This window comes from Vicugna pacos, chromosome 12 (genome assembly GCF_048564905.1).
Source record: "Vicugna pacos chromosome 12, VicPac4, whole genome shotgun sequence".
Taxonomy (NCBI): Eukaryota; Metazoa; Chordata; class Mammalia; order Artiodactyla; family Camelidae; genus Vicugna; species Vicugna pacos.
In genome coordinates this window covers 55,449,367-55,477,340 of record NC_132998.1, presented here as the reverse complement: position 1 = coordinate 55,477,340, position 27,974 = coordinate 55,449,367, and the positions used below count along the sequence as shown (strand labels likewise).

General features: G+C 42.4%; 1 protein-coding gene across 5 annotated transcripts; it reads right to left on the bottom strand.

The window, feature by feature from the left end:
* Nucleotides 1-20: 20 nt before the first annotated feature.
* Nucleotides 21-27,974, bottom strand: HMGXB4 (HMG-box containing 4). 5 transcript variants are annotated; one of them, XM_031683344.2, is made up of 13 exons: nt 27,885-27,941; nt 23,237-23,335; nt 22,788-22,892; nt 22,446-22,594; nt 22,008-22,086; nt 21,786-21,900; nt 20,272-21,227; nt 9,819-9,900; nt 8,831-8,895; nt 7,900-8,005; nt 6,813-6,982; nt 2,663-2,785; nt 26-2,191 (listed from the first exon to the last, which is right to left on the bottom strand). In XM_031683344.2, exons 7-13 carry the CDS (start codon nt 21,157-21,159, stop codon nt 2,147-2,149), a joined length of 1,479 nt encoding a protein of 492 aa, XP_031539204.1. In that variant the 5' UTR covers nt 21,160-21,227; nt 21,786-21,900; nt 22,008-22,086; nt 22,446-22,594; nt 22,788-22,892; nt 23,237-23,335; nt 27,885-27,941; the 3' UTR covers nt 26-2,146. The 5 variants fall into 5 exon arrangements, with proteins under 5 accessions (XP_006207086.1, XP_031539204.1, XP_006207087.1 ...); XM_006207025.3 differs by lacking the exon at nt 22,788-22,892 and having other exon boundaries at nt 27,885-27,950; XM_006207024.4 differs by lacking the exons at nt 21,786-21,900; nt 22,788-22,892 and having other exon boundaries at nt 21-2,191; nt 27,885-27,974.

Genomic DNA, 27,974 nt, shown 5'->3' with positions numbered 1-27,974 from the left:
TAGGATACAGTGTGAAAAACAGGTTTAAAATTTCGTAGCAACTTTGGTTAGTAACAGGGAAAAGATAGCTGAGACTCGACTACAAACATTAAAAATGTGATTTTTAATAATATAAGTACAAAATTTTATTTCTTTATACAACTGTAATGGGATTTGGATCAAACCGCTAGAATTTATTTAAAAAACAAAATAAAACAATGATATAAAAACTGCAAGAAGGTCTGAATCCAAAGTTTTTCCTCTAATAGTACCAAATGCCACAAGGAACAGATTATTATACAAATGTGTACAAATTTTAAATACAAATACAATAGGGTTGGATTTTAAAGGAAAACAAACAAACAGAAAGCAGTTCCTCATCAGGATTTCATTAATGTGTACAAATGACAATGGTAGGGTTGAATTCTTTCTGTACTAACCTATGTCTTCAAGGCCCTTCCTTGATACCCTGTGTCGAACAGGAAACTGACATGTGTGCAGACGAGGCCTGGTACAGATTCTAACACATGAACTCAAGCCAAGATTTCTGCTCTTCTTGATTTTGGTTCCCAAACATTCCTGTTTCCCCAATTAAATCTCACAGCTGCTCTGAGGTGAGAAAGGCACCCAGTACCCAGAATACCTTGAAGAAACACAGCCTTGTGACCACACTGGTGGGAAGGAAGGAAAGAATTAAATAGGATGCAGGCTGGCTGCACTGCCCTCAGAGATCTACTTTGATGCTGCAGTGCTCCGTCCAGGCCAAGGGAAGAAAGCACAGCGATCTCAGAGCTTGGTTCTGACGTGGAATCACATACCAAATGTAAAAATGACCCTGAAGCACTCAACTGTCTTCTTTGGAACTGGGAAGCAAAAGTCTGGTTCTTTGGAAATGAGGGCAGCTGGGAATGGTAACATTCCTTTTTATTTTACTTTCTTGACATTATTGAATCAGAAAGGATTAGAATCCCAACATAATGATTCCTTTGTGAGGCACAAATACCTTAATGTGTAAATGATTTGGAGTTTTCAGAGGGGACCAGAGGAAGGAAGAAAGGAAGAAATGAAAATCTGTTATCTTCCACATGCTGTTGCTGGTGGAGGCTCTTGTTTTTAAATTATATATACAGAAATTTACAGGATAAATTAAAATCTAAGAGAGTTTAAAGAGTTAAATACACATAATTAAAACACATTCACACGCGCACATAAATAAACCTACACGAGAATAGAGTACGTTTTTTTGCAATTCGCTTTCATGTGGAATGTAGAACACTCTATCTACCCAGCAGGGGAGCCAATGAGAAGAACCCAGGAATCAGGCTGGGCAAAGTGCACCTTCTACAACCACCAAACAACTCAGCCACCGAACCGTGAGTGAAGCTGACGCTGCCAAGGGAGGTACCAGCTCTTGGTCCTGCAGACCAAGTATCCCGGGTCAGCTCACAGTATAGGCCGTTCAGCTGCTGGCACTGACAGCTTTTACCCTCGCCAGGGCTCACAGAACTCCTTGGCCCCTACTGAGGCTGCCAATGGTACCAATGATTATAATGAACTAAGACGTGGACACTGGTAGAGCAGGAATTGGAATGAACCCCCTACTAAGTTCACTTAAACCATCGCAATAGCTTTAAGATGGGCACGATTTTATCACCTCCCACCTAGGTCACTTCAAGTTGAAAAGCTTTGTACTTTCAGTTAACTGATATCTTCCCATAATCTTTCCCATCGCACTTCAGACTGTAAGACAGGTAAGGCAAATGGTCAGTGATGGGTCTGGAGGTACAACTGAGTTTGGAAAAAAATCACATTTTAGCTGTCCATAACGAGATGCACTTGGCATCCAGAACAAGCCCCCAGGCCCCAAGTTACATTGATTTTTAAGGCAGATTTATCCACCACAGGAGAAGTAAGAATCCCAAGCCCATATTCATGCCAAGGTTTTCCTCTTGGCTAAACCTTTGCCATTTCATAAAATTATTAAAAGCAAAGTAGTTACAGTCTTATGTATATATTGTACATTATATATATATATATATATATGTATATGCATATATATAAAAATTTAAAACCTATACCCAGAGGCCAGCGAAGGGATCTGGAACAGTCATATATACACAAACCAGCAATGGGGGGGATAAGGTTTCTGTCCCAGGAGGCTTTATGGTCAGAGTCCAGGCATGATGTAAGCAATGTTGTCTAGTGTGTTTGACTGCAAAACAAGGGAAAAAGGTTCAGTGAAGAGGACTTTTCCTTAGTTCTCTGAGACATATTTCATTGTCCAGGGGAGGGAGATGGAAAGAAAGACTAGAGTTAGAGGAAACGGAGGGAGATGAAAATAGTTTCCTGTTGTCTTTATGCTAGGAGCTCGTTTGCTGACTTCTCCAGTTAATCCTAGTAAAACAGAGGCAGAAGACTCCTGTGCTTTGTAGAAAAGCAAACAGGAAACACAGGATTGAAGTACCTTAAAGGCTAGAACGCTTCTCTCCAAAGGAGAGATGTCTTAGGACATGGCACGCTTTCTGTTTCACTGAAAGCCCATGTTCCACGGGCTGACAGCTGAAGGCAGTGCTACATCCAGGAAGCTTTAAGAGCTTGCACCTGATAGAACTCATTAAGGCAGGGCCTCTCTGGCTCCCCGGAGGTCTGGCCCCCAAAATCCAAGGAAACAAGGAAAACTCACCAAAACTTGTTTGGGACAGCCATTCAACTCAGGTAGCTGTGTGGTCAGACACGCCAAGGGGCCAAGCGCACAGATGATGGAGTCCAGAAGCACGGACAGACTGCCAGACACAGCCACCATGCCCTGAAAGGGACAGCGTTAGATGAGAGGAGGTTGTAACTCAGATCAAACTCCTGCTGCTCCTCCAGGTTCTGGGTGACTTCCTCACATGGTTCTTTAAGTCTCAGGCAGTTCTGTGAAACTTGCAGTGGTTTTGGAAGGGATCTGCTTTGATAACTCAATACATTCCCAGGTTTCCTTTCTATATTCCTAACCCACCTTACCCTCTGTGTGACCTTGGGTTAGTCATTTAAGAAGAGTTAAAAAAAATCTATACTTAAAAATAGTAAAAAATGCCTTATCTACTCTGGAGAGCTGCTGAGATTTGCCGAGACCACGTATGCAAAAGTATTTTTCTTGTATTAGCTCAAGTATGATGGCTGAGAATTCTACAGCCCTGCACATTAACATCCAATATAGACACATACATTCTCCACGTATAGCTGATGACGCCACTTTTTGACAGCTGATGGTACTTTTCTTTTTTTAACATTTGACAAATCATACAATTCATATTGTCTATATCTCTGTGATTCAAAGAGATAAGAAATGAGACTGCTTGCTGCAAACACTGCTCCCCAGCTCTTGTATAATCTGCTTCGACTAGAAATACATTGAGGACCTGTCACCTCAGGAGGCAGCAGAGCTGAGTCCTTCAGAGAATGAGCTCAATACTGCTGGTCCAGAACCTGGCTGCCCCACACATTGAAAGGGGCACGCTGCTTCCTGTGTTGTGCCTGTAAAACAGTACTAACAGCGTCTGCAGCATGGAGGGGATTAGTGAGATGATAAAGTATCGGTAACAATGACTATTATTACCAACACCACCATCTCCAAAACTGTATTTCTGGCTGCCTGCTAGGTCTTTCATTTTGGTTATTTCTCAGTCTCAACATGCTGTAAAGAGAGATACCCTACCCTTCCTCCTAGCATCCCTTCCTCTGCTAGTCACCACCATTCAAGTGACTGCCCAGTCTCAAGGCCTTCCCGCCACTGACTCTTCCTTCCCTCACCCTCCTTGTCCAGTGTCTCCCCCTCCTTCCAAGGCAGGCAGTAGAGCAAAGGGTTAAGAGCATGGACCCTGAGGTCATGCCACCAAACTCAAGGCTGTGTTTCAGCACAGAGAGGCTAAACTCCAGAGAATGTTCCCTAACCTCTCTGTTTTCCCTTCTATAAAATAAGGGAATACAAATTCTGCTTCACAGAGTTGCAATGTGAATTGAAAGAAAGAATCCATGTACAGCACGCTGAATGGCTGAGTGAGCATTCAATGAAAGATAGTAATTAGATATCCTATTACTTTTGCCCTGCAGAGAATTATAGCTAATATTTTATGCCTGACTCTCCCAATGGATTATAAGCAACCTGAGGGCAGGAACCAAGTCCTATTCATTTTTTTTATAACCTCCCAATAATTCCTGGTGTTCCACATAGAGTAAGCTCTCAGTAAATATCTGCTGCATTAAAATAAAGTCTTTGTCATGTCTAGACTAGATTATTGTTGTAATTTTTCCCCAATTCTGGTCTCTTTTCACTCCCGATCTAAAACAGATGATATTCTCAGAGAAAACCAAATGAGAGCTCTGATCATTCTTCCCTACTCAAAAATTCTCTGCAGTTTCTGAATAGTCACTTTCCTCTTTAATTTGGACTATACCCTTAATATTTAGCCTTCCCCCACCTTGTGCATTGCATGTTCTAGTTTTTCATCATTTTAGCATGAAATAAAACCTTAAGTGGAACCCCAATACATAAAACAGCTAAAAGGTCTGGTTAAAGTGGGGATGGAGGCCTCTTCACCCATCTCTGCATGCAAGGCTGAGAAACAGATATATCCTGTTTTCTTGGTTTAAAACATCTCTCTCCAGTATCTCCATGATATGAAATCCTGCTCACTCTTTCAGGTCCAGCTGGAACACCACTTTCCTTCCACAAAGCCTCTCCTGACTCCCCTAACTCTCTTGAACCCTGCTCTGACTGCTTCAGGTGCCATGAACAACAGAACGAGGGCGGCCTTAGAAGTGAGGTAAGCTGGGCTCTGTCACAGGTAGTTGCGTAAACTTGGAATAATAGTCACTTAATTTCATTAGGCTTCAGGGATTTAATCTTTAAATGAGGAAACTATAAATCAGTGTTCCTTAAAGTATAGCACGTTTACTGCTTCTAGGTGGCATAGAGGTGAACGTTAATTATTTGATATACATCAATTTTGATTAGAATACCACACTTGTGATATTGAGGATATCATTGTGAAAGCATGGATATATTTATTTAATTAAAAATGTAATGTAAATAACAGTGTAAGTGGTATGTGGAAACTGCAAAATTGTGAAGATCTATGTGAATGATTAAAGCCTGGGAAAAGTGGAGTAGGGGGAGAATGGGGAGTTACTGCTGACACACAGTAGGGGGTTTCTTTTGGGGGTAAGCAAAATGACGTCGAATTAGACAGTAGTAATGGAGCCACCGATCTGTGACTATACTAAAAGCCACGAAATTCTACATTTTAAAAGGTAAACTTTATGGTATATGAATTATACCTCAATAAGACTGTTATGTTGAAAAAAGAGTGGACTAGAGATTCTGCAATATTCTTTCCCTTTGCTGGTCAATATATATATGTAACTTTTCTATAGCAACTGCTCACAGAAGCTGCCTTCTTTTCTTTGCTAATTATGTATCTGTTCTTTATTTCCAATTAGTCTGTGAGTTTCTTGATGATAGGAAATCATCGGGAAGCTATTCAGATTTTCTGCTCCCCTCAATTTTTGAAATAATGCCTAAGTACCTAGCAAATCTTTGCTGAACTGAATAGAAATGTCAGGGAGAAATCTGGAATATGGAAGGCGAACGAAACAAATCACTCTTAATTTTAACGTTTTTAGGAAACGTAAGAATGTCTAAATATGAAAAATAGATAAGGATTCCTGAATATTTTATTCAGGAAATATTTATATCTACTCAAATACATGAGCCTACAAGAAAGTAGTTGTTTTGACACTTACTGAATTTTTAGAAACTAGTCAAAGAACTTAGACAAAGCTTCATTTCTTGTGGCCTTTGGAATTTTGTTTTTATTTTTATTTATCTTTTTGGGGGTGCAGGTAATTTGACTGACTGACTGACTGACTTATTTACGTCTTTATTTTTAATGGAGGTACTGGGGATTGAACCCAGGACCTGGTGCATCCTAAGCATGTGCTCTACCACTGAGCTGTACCCACTCCCTGGCATTTTGTTTGATGAATAATAATTCAGCTTCCATATAGAAGCAAGTGAATAGTTTCATATTCCTACACTGATTTCTCAGCTGAAAAATGGTTTCAGTAGCTTAGACTGATTTCTCTTCTGAAATATCTTATTAGGACCCAGTGGAAAACTGAAATACTACATACTGAGTGAGCCCAGGGGCAACATGATTAGAAACTGAATATAGTAATGGCAATGGAACATGACAGCTTTGCAGGTTAAGTGATTTTGAAATTAAAGCTTAAAAGGACAAAGATCTCCTTAGGGTACTAGCACTATGTAATTCAAGTGCAGAGTAATGAAGAGCTTGAGAACCTTAACCTTCCCCTTGCTGCCTATTTTCAAAGCTGTAGAGGAACTCTCCATCCCCTGTACAACCTAATCTGCCTATTCAAAACCCTGTTGGAAATGCACAGAAAAATTCAAAATGAATTTGCAGTAAAAATGATCAAAGCATCCATGGGATGTGGACTCATTTTTTCCATTGCATTTTTAAAAAATAAAAATGAATGACAGGACTATATGTCAATTATATCTCAATAAAACTGGGGGGGAAAAGTTACAGGGTATTCTAACTTCCTTCTGTGCCATTGTTTCAGTAGGACGGTATTAGCATAACCTTGGAGAGCCAGTAGGTAGATGCCGAATCTCCAGACGTCTCTATTACCATCTATCTTCTTTATCACTGTATCCTGAGCACCTGGCATAATCCAGCACACAGTAGTTGCTCAATCAACGTATGTGAGTAAATGGATTCAAATTGTATTGGCAGCTGGAGTCGTGCCGCTGGCAGCGTCCTCACCTCAGTTTCCTGCAGGCGGTGTCCAATGAGGCTCAGGGACTCTCCCAGCAACTGGAGATGAGCAGCCACATCGATGGGCTCTGTCTCAGGGGCTTTGGCTGGAGAGGCGGGTAACAGCATGGTGGTGGGTGGAGATTTCTTTTGGGGTGACAGTACTCCTGCAGAGGAAGCTGAGAACAGAGACAAATAAAGCTTGCCTACGGCCTCCAACACCACAAAAATGTTCTTCCTAACTTTCCCCTTTTATGATCTCTACCAGGCATTAACAAAACTATGGACTGCGGGCCAAATCTGGTTCGTGACTGCTTGTGCTTGGCCTGTGAGCTAAGATGGATTTTAGATTTTTAAATGGTGGTAGGAAAAACAAAGAGTAATACGTGACAGGGAGTGCATATGGCCCTCAGACCTAAAGTGTTTACTCTCTGGCCCTTGACAGAAAGCTTTGCTAGCTTCTGATTTACATTTTCTAAATTTGGGGGGCAAATTTTAATATTCAGTAATAATACTGTGAAGGAAAAGCTGGACTGGTCTAACAAGATAACTCACAGGTCTAGGAATGTGAAGGAGAGGCTGGGCTGGGCTAACAAGATAACTCACAAGTCTAAGTACTGGAATACTGATCTGAGCTCTGCTGGACTAACTTGTAAATCTAAGTTTATCAGTGTTGGTTTGCTGTTTATGTTTTTTGCTAGCCAGCTGGATTTTCAAAGATACATATCTGGCTTTGGAATGTTGGTTTGCTGCCTCCCTGCCTCCACTTTTGTGATGATAATGCTGCTAAAGTTGTTCCATGCCTATTGGCCAAATACCCCAAGCTTGTACTTTACCCTGTAAAACCTCATGCACACGTCTTGGAGGTGCTCAGAGCTTCGGAGCAGAAGCCCCTCTGAGCCCGCCGGCGTAATACATCTGAGTACGCCAACCCTCCGAGTGGTGCTTGTTTCTTGGCTGGCCTGTCGTTTCTGTAACAATACCTACATATCAAGATCTGCTTCTAACACAGGCTGCTCTCCCAGTTTACTAGTAAGGGAGCAGAAGTCAGTTTTCGAGGGAAAAGCAGGAAAAGCAGAGAGGGTGTGGTCATTACCTTTCACTTTCATGGAACCTTCTGAGCTGGAGGCTTTTCTTTTCACAGTTGTAGCTTCTGCTTTGTTCTGTTTGTGTTGCAGATACTGAGCTTTTTGCTTCCAAATCTGCGATCAGATCAGGGCAAAAATACATTACAAAGGGCAAAAAAAAAAAAAGTAAAAGGGAAAGCAGTCTTGGAAGAGGAGGATGAAGACAAGAAGGAGAGTGGCGGGGAGCAGACAGAGGGTTGGCGTTAACTCTGAAGCTGGAGGGTCATTGAACAGGCTTCAGACAGCAAAGACAGTAATATCTTAGCTGAACATCCCTCCGTGCTGATGGTCAGATGGCAGCACCCAGTCTGAGATCACTCTAAGGGTCGAAATGTAAAATCAGAGAGGAAACATCTGCCTCAGTCTAATGTCCAACCTGCACGTGGGCAACACCAACAGTAGAACGATGACACGAAAACAGGAACTAATCTACCTGGGTGAAACACATAATAGCTGTTTCATCCAGATGAGCTGTACCTTAAAGCAAGGAGGTAATTCTAATTCCTAGAGCATCTTCATGTCATCTAACTGGAAAATGACTGTGAATAATTCAGATATGACTGTTTATTCATTCTTAATAGCTTCTTGATAGTAAGGGATACTGGTGATGAGGATGATGACCTGGAATCTACCTACCAGGTAAACACTGTCCTGTGTTTCTATTATTGGCTCAATGTAAGGTTGCTAGGAGAAAATTAGATCAGTTTAGAAAAGACAGCCTCCCTGCAGCTAAATCCTCATCTAGAGTGAACTGGCACCAACCAGTTCACTGCCCTCTGCTAAACCATTTTCCACCGATTTTACTTTTTTCCACTATTTTCAGTGTTGTTTGGGACAGTCTATAGAATTATACATTTTGGAAGGCATAAAGCAAAAACATGTCTGTAAAAGTATACTTACCAGTTTGTCCTTTTCTGGCAATTGCTTCCACACCTCAGCCAGTTTTTTACTAAGCTCCCCAAAATCTGGCATAAAAGAGTAAAAAATATAACTGGATACAGTAAAAGTTTAACCATAAACAACACAGAAGATTGATTAGAGCAAACACTGAGAAAAGGGTTTGAAGATCAGATTTAAATAGCACAAGATTCTGTCAGAAAACCAACCAAACCCCATCACTTTCCTTGATTCTTTTCTAGAAGGAAGGGGCTGTTTTGGTGGTCATGAGACAGACTCAAATTCTCACACATCTACTCTCTAGGGATTTATTCCTTAAGCATCTTTCTGGTATCTTTTAATTGATCCCACGAAACAGGGCTTATCAATTTAGGTTAAAGAAAACATGTTATGCAGAATTTGATAAAGATGTTAGATTTTGACCAAATTTCTGAGAGCTCAGAAACAAAGAATTCCCTTAGAGCAGCTCAGAAACGATCTTCCAGATGTGTAATGCTGTCCTTCCACGTGTACGGCAAGGCCACACTTTACAAAGTATATTCGTGGCTTTTACGGGGCTTCATCTGTGCTACACAACAGCTCTGGTGAGGTTGAGAAGCTAGCTCACCCGTTAGGCAACTGAGGTTTGTAGGGCTTAAGTGACGTGTCTGCAGTTTGAACTGTAGCTCTCCCCTCAGTAACTTCTAACACAGAGACAAACATAAACAATGTAACATGCCATCTCACTCTAACTTCAAACCCAAGGGCAGTTTAAGCAAAAGGTCAGCTGTAAAATCTTGGAAATAAACAACTGCATGTTTATGCACCGTGCTTTACGGACGGGGTAAACTAAGACAAAATCTAAAGGGACTTGCACAACTGAGGAGAGAAATGGGATTTGAGTCCTTTTCATACTATGGGAAGGGTATGCCTGTTGACCGACTGAATTAACTGCACTGCTTCAGAGATACAAATGGAAAGTAAAAAAGCTAAAGATGAGAAATGTTCTTACCTATGCCTGGGTGGTCAGCCACAATGGTTACACGATACTCTTTACAGAACACCTGATAGGCCGACATGTTCTTCTTTTTTGGCTAGTCCACATAAAAATAGAACAGGACAAAACTTCATGAGAACACAAGTTGAGTAACCTTGCATTTACGGAACAAAACAGAAAAGTTACCTACACTTTTCCACCAAGACTGTTCTAAACAACTAACCGGCTCTCCTAAACAGGAAAATTAATTTTTAATCCATGTTACTTATGACTCAGAGCTGAGTATCACTTTTAGTTTTAGAAGGTAAAAATCACATGCTAAATTATTTTTAGATTTTTCAGGTTGTTGCACCTACTTGATAATTATTTGTAAAGTCCTCCATTCTTCCCACATACAATCCCATGTTATGAATTTCTTTTAGAGTTAAGTGCTAAGAAAATCTTTCCTTCTCCTTCGTCTTCTTTGAAAGTTAAGAACCACGTAATTTCCCCTTACTTTGAGGCCAGAAAGCCAAGAGCCACATTTATGTTCATATTGTTCCTCTGGTTTTGATTTCTAATCTTACAATTTTCCAGATCCTGCTTTTACTGTCGCTTGTAGTTTATCATTATTTTACTATTCACATCCTTGTGGTCCTAGGTGAGAAGCAAATAAATAACCGAGGACAATTCTTTGGTAGTCAGTGTAAGATGAACCTCTTTTGCTCAACAAGCTGCTTGGTACTATTTGAATTATGTTTATTCTTCACTGCATTATGACAACTCCAAAAGCAACACATGTTTTTTGGGGAACAAAAACCAAATATGCTTTTAAAGCCAGTTCAGCAAGGGATATATAAAACAATAGATTACATTCTCTATTACTATATACATTCCATTTTACAGTTATCTATAGACTGAGGAAAAAAACTCGGGAAGTTTTCCCACCTGAAAAGGTGCATTAGATGGCATCTGTCCAAACCTCTCATCCTGAGGATGAGAAAAAGGAAACTCTGAAAAATAGTGACTTGCCTGAGTCCCACAACTACGCCAGCCATAACACCAGAATGGCTGCAGCCCAGGAAGCCTGACTTCTAGGGCTACGTGTTAGGGGCCAAAGAAAACAAATACGCTGCTTCCTTACAGAAAAAAGTTCCTATTTAAAAAGATGATCCCTTTTAACCTTTGACGTTTTCAGTACAGCTTTCCTGAAACCCTCATCTGTAAGTATCAAAATATGGTAAATCCTCTATCTCCTCCCAAGAGAGTACTTTCTGGTCCTGCAGTTATTATAATGACAGGAACGTTTAGGGCTTTAAAAGCTACTGGGAACTTCTGTTCACCTTAAGAGCTGTATTTTACGACCCAAACAAACCAACAAACAACACAGTCCTGTCTCACGACTGGAGTTGCAGCTTGTTTTAAATTAAGCCTGATGACACACTTTGTTCACCTTAGTTCTTAATGTCTTCATAAAAGAAACTACTGTCAAAGGCCAAAGACTAGCCAAAACTTATGACAATAAAAAAAATTGTGTGATGGCTCTGACTTTAATTCCAAAAGGAATTCTAAAACCATTTTTGAAGAATGGAAACATTCCTGAAACACATTCCCGAGTAGCTGCTTTGAATGAGACAGCCCTTCTTTGGATATAAAAGTCATGGCATGTTTGTTATAAATTTAGCTTCAAAAATTTTAGACTAATCTTTTTAAAACAGCTTACCCATTGACCTGACTTGGCCATATTATAAAACTTGCAAGGAATTTTAACAATGTTTTCTCAAACATGCTATAATACTGTGAAAGGTTAATGCTCTCTATTCCACAAGGCAATCTATAGCTATAATATAAAATTAGGACCACCTTTACAAAATTAATCATGACTCTCATTCAATAAATTAGATCCAAATCCACATACTGAAGAGAGGGTCCTCTCATATCTCTTACAAAGGACTTTGTTCAATTACGTAGAAAATACACCAGCATTTATTGAGTACCTGTCCTGGGTACAGTGGTAGTTAAGAGAATGAGCTTTTGAAGCCCAGATCTTATTCTAAGGCTGTCAAGCAGCATAAAATACTGGAAAACATATGACATTAAAAGTTTAAAGGCCTACCATCTTTTCTCAGCTTCACCTTATACTAATTATATGATCCTGAATAGAACACCTGAGAAGTGGATAGCTGTTCTGACGTATGGTATTAAAAGTATTTCAATGACCAAGAAGGAAAAGCAGACTAAAATGAAGGAGACTACAAGGGAAACAGAAAAAAAGTAACCTATCAAAGTCTTCTGCCATTCATTTATTAACACATATTTGCTAAGCATCCACTATGTGTCAGACGTAGGGAAAACAGCCAAGGATCAGACACATAATCTAACAGATAAGACAGATAAACATGTCATCATAATAAAATCAACAACATTGTAGGGAAAGTACTGGGTGTTACAGAACGTGTAATAAAAGTGCTTTAGCTAATTAGGGAGTCAAGCGATATTTAATCTAAACCCAAAAGCTGCGAAGACTTAGCCAGGTGAAGAACCATTAAGAGTGTTCCGGGCAGAGGGAACAACACGTGGTAACACTCATCGAAGGGGTAAGAGATGATGTCAGCGAAGCAGGAAGCACTTAGAGGTGGATGCCTTGTAACCTGTATTAAAGAGCATATACTCTAATGTAAAAAAAAGAAAAAAGAAGACACTAATGAACTCATCCACAAAACAGATACAGACTCACAGATATAGTAGACAATCTTATGGTTACCAGGGGAAAAGGGGGTGAGAAGGGATAAATTGGGAGTTCGAGATCTGAAAATATTAACTACTATATATAAAAACAGATAAAAAACAAATTTCTTCTGTATAGCACAGGGAAATATATTCAGTATCTTGTAGTAACCTATAATGAAAAAGAACTATGAAAACAAATATATGTATGACTGACGCTGTACACCAGAAATTGACACATTGTAACTGAGTATACATCAATTTAGAAAAAAAAAAGACTATGGGCTCTGCTGGAAAGAAGTGATTCAAGTACTTTAAGCTTCCAGAAGCCACGTGGTCAGGATGCACTTCAGGACCCTGGAGAATGCCCTGGGAAGAGCAGGAGTGGGGGCAGGAAGCCCAATGGGGGGGCTGCTGCAGGAGTGCCCGGGAGGGATGGTGAAGGCCCACAGCCAAGACAGTGGGAATGCAGAAAAGCAAATATATGGAAAGGGCGGGAGAAGGGATAGGATTTATTGGAGATAATGTGGCAAAACAGAAAGAGCCTGGGCCTTGGAGGCCAACAGAGCTAAGTGAAAATCCACCGCACTACTTACTAGCTACCCCAGCTGCTTTATTTCCCTGAGCTTTAGTTTCCCTACAAGTAAAAGTTGGATAAAAAGGTAGGAACTAGCCAGTGTTTGGTACTGCAGTAGGTACTCAGTAACGTTATCTCTGTGGTAGGCGGAATTCCAAGATGGTGCCCAAGATTTCCATCCCTGGTGTTCACGGACCTGCCCCTGTACATGAGCAGGACTGGTGAATCTGAGGGGCTGTTGCTCCCGTGATTGTGTTATGTTATGTTATATGGCAAAAGGGACTCTGCAGATGTAATAAAGGTCCCCGAGTGAGTTGAATCTGAGCGAATCAAAAGGGAGATTATCTGGAGTGGGCCTGACCTTATCCAGTGAGCCCTTAAAAGAGTAAGACCCAGCAGCAGACACTCTCCTGCTGGCCTTGGACCCGAAGATGAGTTGCTATGAGTCCTACAGCTCCAAGGAACGGAATGTTGCCAACAACCTGGACAAGGGCCTGCAGCTCAGATAAGAAACCAGTTCTAGACAACACCGGGATTCAGTCTCGTGAGATGGAGCAGAGAACCTGGCTGAGCCCTATCTGGGCTTGATCTACAGAACTGCGAGATAATAACTGCAGGTCTTCTTAAACTGCTGAATTTGTGGTAATTTGTTACATCACAGTAGAAAACTGCTATGAATTCTTTTCTATTCCCTCTCTATTTTTCAAAATAGAAGTTGTGGCTTCCAAGAAGTCAATACAAGATTTTTTTAAAAAATAGCAATTCTGGTGAAGGATGATGGGGTGAAATTATTTGACCTAAATCAGACAAAAACAAACAAACAACCCCCCCTAAAAAACAACAAACCACAGCAGCAAGGCCTTTACTTTAAACATGCCATTTACATAGTAAAGGTCCTATTTTCGGTATTCTCCTGGTGGAGCCAGTTCTGTTCAGAGATGCAACGGAAGTGAGTTCTAGGGGCTGCATTTCCTTTATTAATTTAGTAGCAGCTTCATATCCCCAAATGCTCTAAGTGCTATAATCCTTTCAAATCCCCCTTTATTGGGCCCAAGATAAAATAAAGTGGCACTACAAATACATGAGTTCATGTCAGTTTTATATTTGGCCATGAGAGAGACAGGGAGGTAAGGACTGACGAGTCTGGATGATTCTGCTCTAAGAACCTATTCCTTGGAGTGAGTGTGACAGAGTGTAAATCTGCCTTCCCCAGATAGGTCCTGGATGCCTCCCTCAGGGTATGCAACTCACTACCTCAGTGTGATTCTCATGTTGGTAGCTGACACAACTTAAAAAATAAAATAAAACTATGGCTCCTTAACATATGCCAATGACTTAATCTGATGCCGAAGAGAGAAAAACCCGGCTGCACTGGGCTGACTTTCTGCTGGACTGAGAATCTGTTGGCCTTCATCATGCAGCTGCCTTAAGAGATTTTCAAGGGAAACTCTAACAGTTTTCATTGTCTGTGCTGACCTTAGAACCTACCCATCATGCTCTAAGATGCAACTCCAGCCTACGGACCCAAAGTTTGGAATTCAAGCCTAACGGTTTAATTTTTTCCAGAGCATAGGCATTTTTCTAAATTAATAGTTAGAAATAACACAAATAATGGCTGATCTCTAGACATACAAAACTTTTCCACATGATTCTAAATGCAAGACCAGTAATTCTACCCTAGACTTTCTAAGGCAAGAATGAGAAAACATACATTATGTCAAGTGAATCACAGGGGTTACATTTAGATCTAACCTGGGCTCTCCTTTAACAAAATGTTAATATTTCAAAAACTTGGATACTTTATTATTAGCAGCAAATGACTGGCAACAAATCCACTTAAGTGTAACTCACAAGGTTGTAATTTTATAGCCAGAACCTCCTTTTAAATGTTTGATGACATATGTTACAATATCAAGATCTATATTAAGAGCAATTTCTTACTGCTGTTTATAAAGCAGTCACACTTAACTCCTTTAGATCACAGAACTCTGAGAAAGTCTGATGAAAATGCCTCTTCAAGTGCATCTATGACTCCAGTTTAATAACATACTTTAAAGGATAAAACATCTCAGGGTTAAGGCAAAATATAATTTATGAAACTTAAAAATGGAACTTGGCTTTCTTCTGCTGATGACAGGAACCCAGTCTCTTCACTGACATGAATACCATGTAGGAGACGCTCTCACCAAGGCTTTACCTGTAGAAACTCATTTAAGCCTCCTAACAACCCTACGAGGTACATTCCATCATTATTGACATTTTACAGATGAGAAACTGAGATCCAGTCATTTGCTGAGGGAGTGGCAGGGCCACCATCTGATGCTCTTCTGAACTAACTTGACTGAAATCCCCAAATCTGATCTGGCTAAAGGACAGGGTGCCAGAGAAGCAAAGTTTTCACACCAAAGCTTTTATTTTAACTATTCTGAATGGAAAACTATTTCTGCTCTCTCTCATAATATACCAGTGCATAGAATTTAAACATTCCTTCTGTATGGTGGAAAGAGCACGGATCCTGCAACCAGAAAAACCTGGGCTTAAATTTCTCTTCTGCCACTAATCAGGTGTGTGTTCCGAGGCAGGTAATTCCACTTCTTGGAGCTTATTTCTGTGAAATGGTGATAGTAAGACCTACACATGATGGGGTGCTTGTGAAAATTCACTGATATACCATTGATAAAAAACTTAGTGTGGTGCTTAGAACTTATGAACAACTCCATACATATCACTGTTATTCTTGTAATTTACTGACCATTACTCTACTGCCCTCTCCTAGAGGGCAGCAACTCTTCCTGCCTTCCACCCATTACTTTGAACCTTCTGCTAATGTCCTGGGGAATTCTGAACATCCTATGCCCCTTGTATCTCAGTGCCTGCCCTCACATGCACTTTTCACTCCCTGACTGAAATGCCTACTCCTCCTTTCCACCCGATAACTTCTATTTGGCCTTAAGATCCAATTCAGGTGGTATGTCCCCTGAAACCTTCTCTGACACTCCGAGGCCCTCCTCAGCATTCTGCATAAGTCTCTGCTGACGTTCAACACGCCGAACACTTCCCAACCTCGCTTACTACACCCTGAGCTCTTTGAGAGCTGACACTGGGTCTTATTCATCTTTGTATCCATAGCACCTGGCGAGTGCCTGGCACAAAGTGCAGAATAAATATGTACTGAATGCACAGCAGAGCCCCAGAGCTGTATGTGTAAAGGGCAGTGCACATGTTCACTTGGATTACCTTGGCTTATTTTCACAACACTCTTCTATGTGAAGCAGGCTGGGTGCTAGTTCATTATGCTATGAAGAAAAGATCAGGGTCAGAGTGGTCCAGGGACTCGTCTCCAGCCAATGTTCCTTCCCCCAGTGCCCATGAAGTGCTCCACGAGCTGGAGGAAACTCACTCTATAGCATGTGCTTTTGCTCCTCAGACACCCTGTTTTCTCTTTGGTCCTTAACTGTTTTCCAAACAAGTGATAACTGCAGAGTTTGCTTCCTAAAAGGTGGATGTTAATATTAAAAGGCAAAAGAAAACAGAAATGAAACCATAAAAGCATAGTCTCCTTGCTTGGTCTAATATGTGAAATGAGTGGTTGAAAAAAAAAGTTTTAAAAAGATATTTTCCAGTATATTTTATGCTTCCGAAGAGCTCGGGATGAAAGCAAGTCATTGCAACAGCAGTTATCTGCTGAGCCAGGCCATGGGCTAAGCATGTCACACGTACACCTAGGTCAGTTTAAGTAACCCCATTTCACAAGTGAGCAGGGAAGTGAGGAAGCAACCTCAAGAGAACAAAGCTAGTAAGTAGCAAAGAGACCAAGAACCCAAGTCTGCTGTACCCGGGTCCAAGCTTTCAGCCACTTCATTACAACATCTTTATGTCTCAATAGGCCAAATCGCTGACACCAGGACACCCTATCAGTTTCCCTTAACCTGGAACCTCCTTTTAGCTTCACTGAGGGTGCGTTACGGGGCTGGGTAACCCTCTTTTACAGGTTTGGAGAGGCATGCGTGATAGTGGAAAGAGTCCAGGCTCGGGGTTAAAGGCCTCTATTAAATTCACGTCCTTTCTTTCCAGCTGCTTCCTCCATCAAAGGGGGCTACCAATCCCTGTCAGTCATGACCGCTCTGTGTGCACAAGTGCCCAGGAGAGCCTGGCACACAACAGGCTCTCAAAAGATGGCACTAGTTTTATCTCAGAATTTAGTTTATTAGTAGATCAACAGTAATGTCTGAGTGTGCCAGGCACCAGGCCAGCCTTCGTTTGCTTGGAGGAAATGAGAACATTCTGGAAACACACAGGTAAGTGAAGGTGTGCCTCCGAAGTGGCAACATCACAGCTCTTATTTGAGCAGCAGTGAATCGGCTTTTACTGATTTACTAAAACCCAAAGCAAGGTGTCTTTTGAAATGTTACCACAGCCTGCTCCTCCAGTATAAACCAAAACCCCGACTTCAAAGGGATGATCTTAAAGGGGGAATGAAGCTTCAAGATATTACCATCTGACTTCTCTTCTCCTCCTAGAAAGCAGGATTCAACCACAAAGAAACAAACAGGCAAACCAATTTTAAACATCCAAAAAACTACTCCCAAAATACAACTCAACACTGAAAGTGCCACTGTTCACCAGGGAGACAGTGCAACCTCCCTTCTTTGTATCAGTCAAAATTCTCCAGTGAAAGATCCCCCCACTGCCTTCACTTCTCACTCTAGTGTGAACTCTGTCAGACACCTGGCTTCCATTCTCCCCACTACACTTGAACTCCTGTCTTCTCAGGCATGAGACCAATCTATTCTTGAAATGGTCTGTCCCTTGCTTCCGTGACACTAAGCCCTCTCTGGTTTCCCCTCCAGCAAAGGGCCCCTCCTCCCATCCAGGGCCCTTGTGTGTCTGCTACAAGAGGCCGCTCTGGGCTCCATCACTTCTCATCCCGGTCCTCTTGGGTCTTATGGTCGAACATAAAGGAGTAAGGATCCACTGAGGATGTTGAACAGATGCCTGTTGTCATCCAAGTGGTACTTATGTTTATTCCGGCATCAGTGTTAGACTCACCGTGTGGGGGAAGAAATGGAAAGGGAGCCATGTATTACATTAAGTACAGAGAGCGATGAGGCAGTGGTGAGAGAGGGCATAAAGATGTGGAAGTTATTAAGGAGGACGAATATCAGGTTCAACACCTGAGTGGAAATACTGGGGGCTGGGCAGGGAAGAGGGAAATGTAAAAGTGAACCTTAAGGTTGGAAAACAAAATTAGAACAGCAGTTGGCTGTAGGGGTGAGGACTGACTGGGAAGGGATATGAGAAATACCTCTGGGTATCTGGGATGAGGATAATATCTGTATCTTGATGGAGATTTCATCACACAGGTGTGTGAACTTACCAAAACTCATCAAATGGTACACTCAACATTTGTGCATTTTACCATGTGTGAATTTTACCTAAAAAAAGCTCTGAAAACAAATACTGAGTTTAAGTTAATAATATGCAAGCTGAAGTATTGAGAGGTGAAGTTTATGATGCCTACAACTTACTTTAAGATACATTAACAAAGATAAGATGGATTGATGGAAAGATGAATGATAAAGCAAACAGCAAAATATGAACTGTAGAATCTCAATGGGTGGCATATGGTGTTCACTGTACAATTCTTTCAATGCTTTTTGTTTGAAAAATTTCATAATGAAGTACTGAGAAAAATGATAAGCATGTGGTTTTGAGTTTGGGTTGGCTGGCAGGACATGGGGATTACAGAAGGAGATGGAGGAGGAGATGCAGGTTTGGAGTCTGGATGATGAGCTGAGTTAGTGACGCACGGGTCTGAAGTACCCAAGGCATCCAGGCAGAAATACTGATCAGACGGCTGGAAACACAGGACGAGGGTTCAGCTGTTTTGCTACACTGCTTCCTGACCATCTCTCTGCCTCCACGTGTCCCCTTCTGCTGAAATCCTTTTTCTTCTCTGAGCTTTCCCTGACCATCCTGCCCCCTCACACTGAGCGCTGTAAGATTAGTTTACGGCATTCTCATATATCACTAGAATGGAGGTTCTCAGAATACACTCAGTCTTACACAGGATATGTACTATTTCATGAAACAGTTTTCAAATAAACAAATGAATAAAACCTGACCCAGTATGTGACCAGCCAGTTATGTTATGCTTATGTTGATTCTTAGCTTGGGAGGCTTTTTTTTTACTTTCTTAAAAGGCTGTCTTACTAGTGGGGAAAATAACTTGCACGTCAAATTTTAGACTGAAATGAAATTGCTAATCCCATATTAATATATTTGATTTTCTCTTTCAGTTGCTTTTTTTTCAGACTTCATCTAACATTTTCATGCTGCAGAACTACAAAGGAAGAAAATGGTTGTCCTTAGGTGGCAAAACTATGATTTTTTTCTTTCTTACTATTATGAATTTCTAAATTTCTAAAAAAATTGTGTATTACTTTGATAATCGGGGGGCGGGGAGGCAGGTAGTTTATTTTTTAAAGGAAACCTGTAATGACATAGTCATCAGCCCGGAAAGTACAACTGCTAGAAAATTTCTTGAGTTGTGAGAAAGAAATCAAACCTTGGGGGCTAAGTTCTCATTCCTATCTCCTCTACAAGCAGTGAGCTCCCTGAGGTCAAGGGCTACATCCTGCTCATCCTTCCACCTCTTAACGCCGATGGTAGCACTGGGCCTGCCAAACACGAAGTGCTCAAATAGTGGAAGAACGCATCTTTGACACTAAAAATACCAGAAAGTAGCCAACATCGGTTAGTGAAAAGCCGTTAGTTTATTCTGTTAACTCGCTCATTATCCTCCTAATTTTGAAAATCTATTTCTCAAGATGAACTCACAGGATACCTTTTCACACTGGCCCAGGCAGACTGTGCTGCTGAGTGAAAGAAACTGGGTTTGGCTCCTTCTGTGAATTCTAAGGGCAGGTCAGAATAAGCGTTGGTATTTCTAAACCTCTGCTTGGCACAGTGGGAGAACGACTCTATCAAGAAAACCCATGAATAATTAAGATGGCGCCTATTTTTGTACCACTGGTCCATTTCATACTTGACATCATTCCAGCAGATTTACCTTGCTGCATCCCTGACGGTTCACCTCAGCTGCTTAATTCCAAGTCCACTTACTACTGTTGGGGAAAAGCCTGTTTCACCTCCTACGCCTCATACTTTAAAAAAATGCCTTACCTTGTCTCCTCTCTCGCGCTCTCTGTCCTTCTCCTCTCTCTTCTTCTTTTTCTCACTGTGCCCATCTGCGTGGAGGCCCGGAAGCGGTGGGGGAGGAGCGGCTGCTCCGGGGTACGGGGTGCTGGGAGGAGGGCCAGGTGGTGCTGGGACCTCTCCCACGGCTGCGGTGGGAAGCCCTGAACTTCTCTTGGACTTGGAGTGTCGCTTCTCTTTATGCTTCTCCTTGTCCTTCTTCTTTTTGCTCTTCTTTGACTTCTTTTTCTTCTTGATTTCCCGGTAAGAATCATCTATCACTAACTCCCCTGCCTCTAACTCCCCACCCGAGGAGGAGTCTGACTCCACGAGAATAGGTTCTAGCCCTGAAAGGTCAAGGTTAGCACTGTGGGATTCTGGGAACTGGGAGGCATCAGCCCCACAGCCTTCAGGGCCAGGAGATGAACGCGGGTCTGAGGAGGATTTGTGCTTCTTCCGGGCTGTTTTCAGGAAGCTCTGTAACTCGTGTCCTAGGAGTAAAGCACCTTGCTCATCGCGAGCTGACTTCTTAGAGGATTTTTTCACAGTCGCTTGTTGAGAGGGGTACTGAAAAGACTCCTCATCAACCGAGCTGCTTCCCTTCTCCTTTGGTGAGAGAATGAGTTTCATCTTTAAGCCATCGGGCTCACGAAGGGTCAGAGTCTCTGTGTTCACATAGAGGGGTTTCATTTTTTTGGATTTGTGGGAACCACCATCCTCCAGGGATGGTTCCCCGCCACTTCCACTTACTTTCTTCCTGTGGTGTTCCTTTTTACTCTCTGAATGGCTTGAAGAACTAGAGGATTTTTCTCCTGTCTTTTTGGAGGGCTTGGTGCCTGCTGCCAGTGGTGAAGTGATAGCTTTCAACAGGTCCATGGCTGTATCAGCAGACTGCGGGCTGGACTTTTTCTTTTTCTTCTGTGACGATTCCAAAGACGAAATATCTAGAAATAATCAAGAGGAGTGATGTCCACATGACAGAGCAACTTCCAACCAGTTTCCTCTCTCACCAAGAGCACCCAAGTAAGATGAGGAGGAGGCTAACAGGAATGGTTTGAGGGGAGGCCCTTCAACTGATTCCTAACATTCAGAGACGATGCCCACGTGCTTCTTGGCTTGGTAGATTCTGCCTCTGACCCTGGAGACGGTTCTTGCCACTAATGTTGTTTCTCTTCACTGAGTCTTCGCAAGCAACCAAAGAGAGCATACCCCGAAGAATGGACCACAGCTGCGGGATTACGAGTAGTTACAATTTAGATTACACTGCAGACAGAGCATCATTTATTCCTGTGTTCAGGACAAATCCATTCTAGGAAGGAGTTAGTCTCATCAGCTATGTGCATAACAGAGCTAAGAAAAACTGGTCTTGTCAGTGGAGATGTGCTGGACTGAGAACCCACAGGTGCAGGCCAGAGGGCCCAGGACTACATTTGGCAAAAGGGACGCTCGGTAACAATGGGCACAAGATAAGTGGGTGATTGGGGGGAGAAGGAACCTGGTACCTGGTGTATCACAAATGAAGACTGTTCTTCTATGCTGAATCCTCCAAAATACCAGCCCTCCACCTCTCTCCTCCTTCACACTGGTTTATCGGCACTCAGAACAAGAACCACTGTCCTGTTAAATAGGCCACTGAGTCAGCAACATCTGGATCCCTCTCCCCTACCCCGACTCCAAGAACCAGAGATGTGTCTCTCCCACCTGCTGCCCTCTCCCAGCCTTACCTCCATAGTAGTAATCATCAGACGAGTGCTTCCTCTTCTTCTTGTGCGTGTCCGTCCCCAAGAAGTAAAGTTCACTATCCTGGAAATTGAAGAGGAAGAAGAGTTGACCAAGAATAAGATGACGAGGCAAAGGCAGTTTGGAACCAATCCTGTTGCTTTCTTTACAAAAAATTACTTATTTTTATGGAAGTATAGTTGATTTGCAATGCTGTGCTAGTTTCAGGTGTAGAGCAAAGTGACTCAGTTGGAACCAATCTTGTTTTTTGATGACTTCTGACTTTGGAAAATAAAGTAAAACACAGGAAATGGTAAAAATAGACGTGAATAATGTTTATGTCTCTTTGTAGACGTTTTTAAAAAAAACTCCTTTCTTCAAATATTAGGAAATACGATACAAAATAGTCTAAAACTTTCCTAATTCAAATGTTTAGCATTTACCTTTAATTTCTTCTTGGAAGAATTCCTGACCTGAGCAGCGATTTCTTCCTCTTCCCTTAAAAAATCTTTGTAAGAGCGTTTCTTTTCTCGTTGGCTTCGGCCAGCAGCTAGCCCTATGTCCTCAAAGCTGTGATCACCATCAAAGCAATCTGAGCAGCACAGATTCATTTGGAAAGGAAATGATAGAGTCAAGTAAGTAACAAACAAATCGCCACATGTGTAACGCAACAGTCCCTCCATTTTCAAATTAACGTTACTCGATAAGTCCACTGGGATACAGGGCTAGATCCAAGGGGACAAGAGTATGTCTTGGCGGCTTGGCTGCAAATATAAGAATCAAACCTGAAGAAACAACGCTTCCACGCTATGCAAAGGCCCAGGGTGCATCCTCAGACATGGTTTCTTAGTTGTGATTTGGCAGGTGGACACAGACTTGCAGAGGTAAGGCTGAAAAGAATAAGGATTCATGTGCTGTGCTGCTCTGTGGGAGTCCACTGTGTGGTTCCTGTCCCCAGAGCCCGGCACACTGGAGCTGGCAAGGACCACGAGTGCTGCAGGGGCTCACCCCAATACACTACAGAGACTTATGTTTCAGACTCTTGTGTTGGAACCCTGTCCTGGTTTTCGTCTCCATGGGCCCAGTTTGGGGATGACGTGGAGTTTTAATAGCGCTCTGGCTCATCACTTGGGAGTCCAGGCTGTGATGGCCAGTCCTGGTCTCTATGTCCACGGGCTGCAAGGGCTGAAGAGGACACCCCCTTTGGAATGCTTCTCAGGTTAAGGGGTCATACCTTCTTTCTTCACGGAGTCATCATAAGCCATGGCGGTCCTGCAGGGCCTTTGAGAATGTGTCACTGTGTCCAGGCGCCTTCCCGTCTACAGGACCAGGTCTGAGAAACAAAGAAGGAAAACCCTCCTGTAATGCGAAATCACTGTGGAGAAGCAACCTTCCAGACGGAAATGCGCAGTGATCCAAGGGCAGACGGGAAGGGCAGCAAGAGATAAAGGAGCGTCTTGTCACCTCTGACTCTGTAAATATTCTGGGGCTGAAAGTGTAGGAAATGCACTAGGCATAATTTGATTTGATTCATGAATTAAAGCTGTTGTTGGAGGGGAGTATATAAAATACCTTCCACAGAAAAAAAATACTTCAAAATTAATGAGAATTTCTGAAATGCCAACAGGACTGACAACACTGAGACAGGTAAGCACTGACATTAAGTCAGAGGGATAGGTTCAATCATGGTTACAAAATGCACAGATAGAGCAGGATACAGAGGAAGACAGATTATACCCCACATTTGAGACCACAAAAACCTACCATCCGAATCGGTGATGGGCTAAAATCTATTGTATTACAATTTAAACAGAAATGACGAGTACATTACAGGGATATTAAAGATTTTAGAGCATAATTCTTTTGGTTTGCATTTGGTTGGGCTATCTGAATTTGCTCAAAATCATGGAACTGTAAAAGTAGGCACACTTTTTATATTGCTTGGCCATAGGACAGCTTTTAACATTATTAAGCCTTTCTTAAAGGTTATAGGAGAAAATGAGGAATTTTCCTTTGTCCACTGGTGATGGCATTTTTATCATTAAGATTTCACTAATTTGAAGAATTACTATCATTTAAAAGTTCTAAATGTTGCCTTAAATTGTTAAAATTTCTTTTTCGGCATACAAGTTTACATGTCCATTTTGACTTTGAGGATGACAAGCCATAAACTGCGCTCCAAGGTAAAGTTCTTCAAATACTTTTAGGACAGGAAATGTCACAATTCCTACAGGAAAAGTCTTTGCAGGAAATTTAAATATTCTATACTAAATATATTAAAAATGACCTCATTCAGTTAGTGACATAATTAAAAGCTGATGTGACTGCTCATTTACTGAAATTTTATTTTACCTTCATCACTATAATGGGGTTTAGAAATGCTGAAAGACACTTCAATGAGACATTGCCAACACCTCGAGGAAGGGATGGGTAATACTGAAGTATGCAACATTTGTGAAAGAAAAGATGAATTAACAAAGGAAACTGTCATAAGGGTCACATTTAAAATAACTCAAAGAAAAAAGGTCTAATTGCACAAGTCAGATAAAACACAATGCACACATATGCCTGAGTTGAAAACAGAAGTATTACCAAGAATGATTTACAGGGAAGATTAAGAAACATAAAAAAGCATTTCTCCACTTCGCTAAGAAGTGGAATGAAGAATGGTCTTGGTCAAGGTAAGAGAAGCTTGAGTGAAGTAAAGACATGAAATGAACTGGATTATTTTACAGATAGTTGGAGAACGGCTTACTCAAAGGGCTTTTCACAGGAAATCAAGGGGCTATAAGGTCAGGTCTCATGCAGAAATGCCAGGAGGCGAGATACATGTGACACAGCCAGTTTCCATGTTCCAGCAGTAGGCATTAAACTGTCTCAAACAGAAATTGTCATCCCCTTTCCACCCAAGGGGTGTAACTCCAAGAGGGGTTAGGGGAGGGGGAACATCATACGGGATTATACCCACTCATCTGAAAATAGTATATCCTCTCACTGGCACTAAAGCAGTGAGTTTATTAGAAGAGTACAGGGACCCCATTACTTTTCACAGGCTGATAACGCCAGGAAATACCACAACTTGAGACCTCAAGTTAAACGTTTTCCATGCCAACATGACTTTTGGCAAAGAACGTTTGAGAAATAATGGGGAAAAATATCTTAAATATTCAACATCATCAATGGGACCATCAATTTGTTGTCAATAAGAAAATGCTCTTCTGTATGGAGACTGAGACTTATATCCAGGCCTTCCCTTTGGTAACATCAAAACTAACATAAAACAGAGCTGAACAGCTAACAGTCAGAATAGGAATAAGTACCTCTGAAGATAGTATGAGAAGGCAAACAATGATGTCACTGACTGGACTATGAAAAAGTGCTCATGGTCTCATAACCGACTGCTGTGAAAAACAACCGGTGGATGAAAAATATTGTAAAAGGGAACAGAAAACAAGGAGCTGATCCTCAGAGGCACAGAGCAGCACAGAAAATGTGTGCTGGTGTCAGCAATATGTATTAGAATTATAAATTAGAATTAGAATTCATAAAGACACTGAACAGCGTTTTACAAATCAGAAGATTAAATAACCTTGGTAAAAAAAAAGAACAGGGCCTGAAGGCAAGTCCAATTCACTAAAGAATCAGGACAGACAAGAGCTTAAAAAACTAAAATTAAACACAATCTCATTCACAGCTTGGGCAGACTGATGGACCCTGAACTTCTAGGTTCTTTAAAATCAGGATATTATTTCAGCCCAGGGCTCAGTTTTGGTTGCTGACTCATAGAAGAAAGATGAAACCAGATAAAGAAGTCTCAAGCAACAGTATGGAAGAAAGGCAGAGTTAAGGCAACATTCATACAAGATCAGATGACTCCCCTGATAGTCTTTCCAGGTCTTGAATATTACCCACAATAAATTCAGAGCTCAGGGTTAGGCAGCAGATTGCAAGGATTAATGAAAATGAAAAATATTAGGTTTGATATTCACATTAGAAGACAGAGGCCATAATTACATTAAATGTTGGCAAAAGTAAAACAGGTGTTAAAACTCATTCTCCTGAATTCCGTCATTCTGGAGTTTATAGAATTCAGTGCTGTCAACTTCAAGAGGCAGGGATAATTTTACAATTATGTTCCTCTCAGTGGGCTAAGAAAAGACCACAGAAGTAACAGTTCATTATTTAATGTTGTTTATGGAAGTAAGAAACATGCCATCATAAAAAAAAGTGTACTTTTGAAAGGTGCAAATTATTAAGTGGCTCTTTTGGGATTTTTCTTCAGGAGATAAAAAAGGGGAGACAGAGCTGCTCTTCCACTTGTAGATAAGTATATGGGTCAGGTTCAGGCATTGCTTTCTGGATTATCAAAATAATCAGGGAGAAACCAAAAATCATCAGATGCAGTACTTTGGTTATTTTGAAAATCCAAATTATAAATAGTGAAAAAAAAAAGCTTTGGAAGATGAATTTTTGACGTAATCTGAGCCCCAGCAATCACTCACAAACTTCTTCATCCCACAATGTAAATGTGTATTGAAAAAGAAGAAACAAAGTAAGCCTGGAAACCGGGCAGTAAGTGAAATCCTGAGATCCAGGTCGAGTCCAATATGAGAGCCTTGTTCAAGGTTCCGTGTTCTCTTCTTCCAGTCCTCCTTTCACGAACTCAAAGTGCCAGTCAGTGCAGGAAAAGGAAGATGCACGTCCAGCTGCTGCCAGTTTCTGAATTGTTGCTGTTGCTGTTACTTCTAGGATACTAGTAGGTGAGGTCTCATTTTCGTTGAGATTTCCTCCAATCTCAGCACACAGCGACTCCGAATTCTTGCCACTCCCTTCTCCAAGAACCTACCTATGCAGCACTCACAGCCCCTGCCAGCTCTGGAAACTGCAGAGATCCCGACAGCCTGGGATGGGGATTCAATCCTCTCATTGTAGTGCAATTAAGCGGAACCACGACCACCGCACAGATCGGCTGACAACACACATTTCCAAAAAAACCCAGCAGTAGAAATTTTGACAAGCCTTGTCCAATCAACAGGCTCTACTTTGGATTCAGTTTTTTAATTTATTCTGCTATGGGGGAATATAATCAGCCACCAGCTTAGCTATCAGGAAGCAGGGAGATAGATGTTTCTTCTTTTGCGTGATACAATATAAAGTGAAGTCTACCAGTAACAGCTATGGGGGGAAATGGGCCTGGACGGAGATCCCGCTAGGTAGGCACGTTCAAACTGGGTCGCACGCAACGAGTACACACCACACCGGGTTACTGCTACAAAGAGCCCCCAGGACCACCATTTTTGTGGCTCCCCACGGCAAACCTAAGGGATTCTCCCGGCAGTTCTGCAGCAACAGCTAGTTCGACAACGCTGTGCGAAGAGGAAAAGAAGAAAGCTCCTCGCATCCTCTCCTGCCGGCCGCCGCCCGGGCCCTCCCGTCGCCCCGGCCCCCTCGCCCCTTGACAGCCCGGGGACCCCGCGTCCCGGCTCCCGAGCCGCACGGCGGCCCCGACCCGGGTTCCCGCGTCCCGGCGGCTCCGGCGCCCCCGAGGGCGGAGACGGCCCGGGCAGGGGGAGGGGCGGCCTCGGCCCGCAGGCCCCCGGGGCGGCCGCACGCCCCCTCCCGGCCCCGCAGCTTTCCCGCCTTCTCCATTTGAACAGCTCCCGCCCGCCTTCCTCCTTCGGCCCGCTCCAGCCCCTTCCCGGGGGCGGACTGCGGCCGCTACTCCAGTCCCCGGCTCGGCCCCTGGGCTAGGCCGCGACGGGCCCGGGGCGCCCTCGGAGCGGTGTCGCGGGCCCGAGGAGGCGGGTGGCGGCGGGGCGGGGCCGCTGCCGCCTGGGGGTGGGGGCCCAGCTCGGCCTCGTGGGGGCTCGGCTCGCCGCTACCTTCACTCGGCTCGCCCGGATCCCGCCTCAGCGCCGCCGACCGCCGCCATCTTGGAGAAGGAGAGAAAAGCGCGAGCGGCCAGGGAGCCT

Coding starts and splice junctions, on each gene's coding strand:
- HMGXB4 (XM_006207024.4), bottom strand. CDS start 23,267: ATGGCTTATGATGACTCCGTGAAGAAAGAAG. Junction 9,901..20,271: donor AGCGCGAGAGAGGAGACAAG/GTAAGGCATTTT, acceptor TATGTGGACTAG/CCAAAAAAGAAGAACATGTC. Junction 8,006..8,830: donor TGCCAGAAAAGGACAAACTG/GTAAGTATACTT, acceptor ATCTGATCGCAG/ATTTGGAAGCAAAAAGCTCA.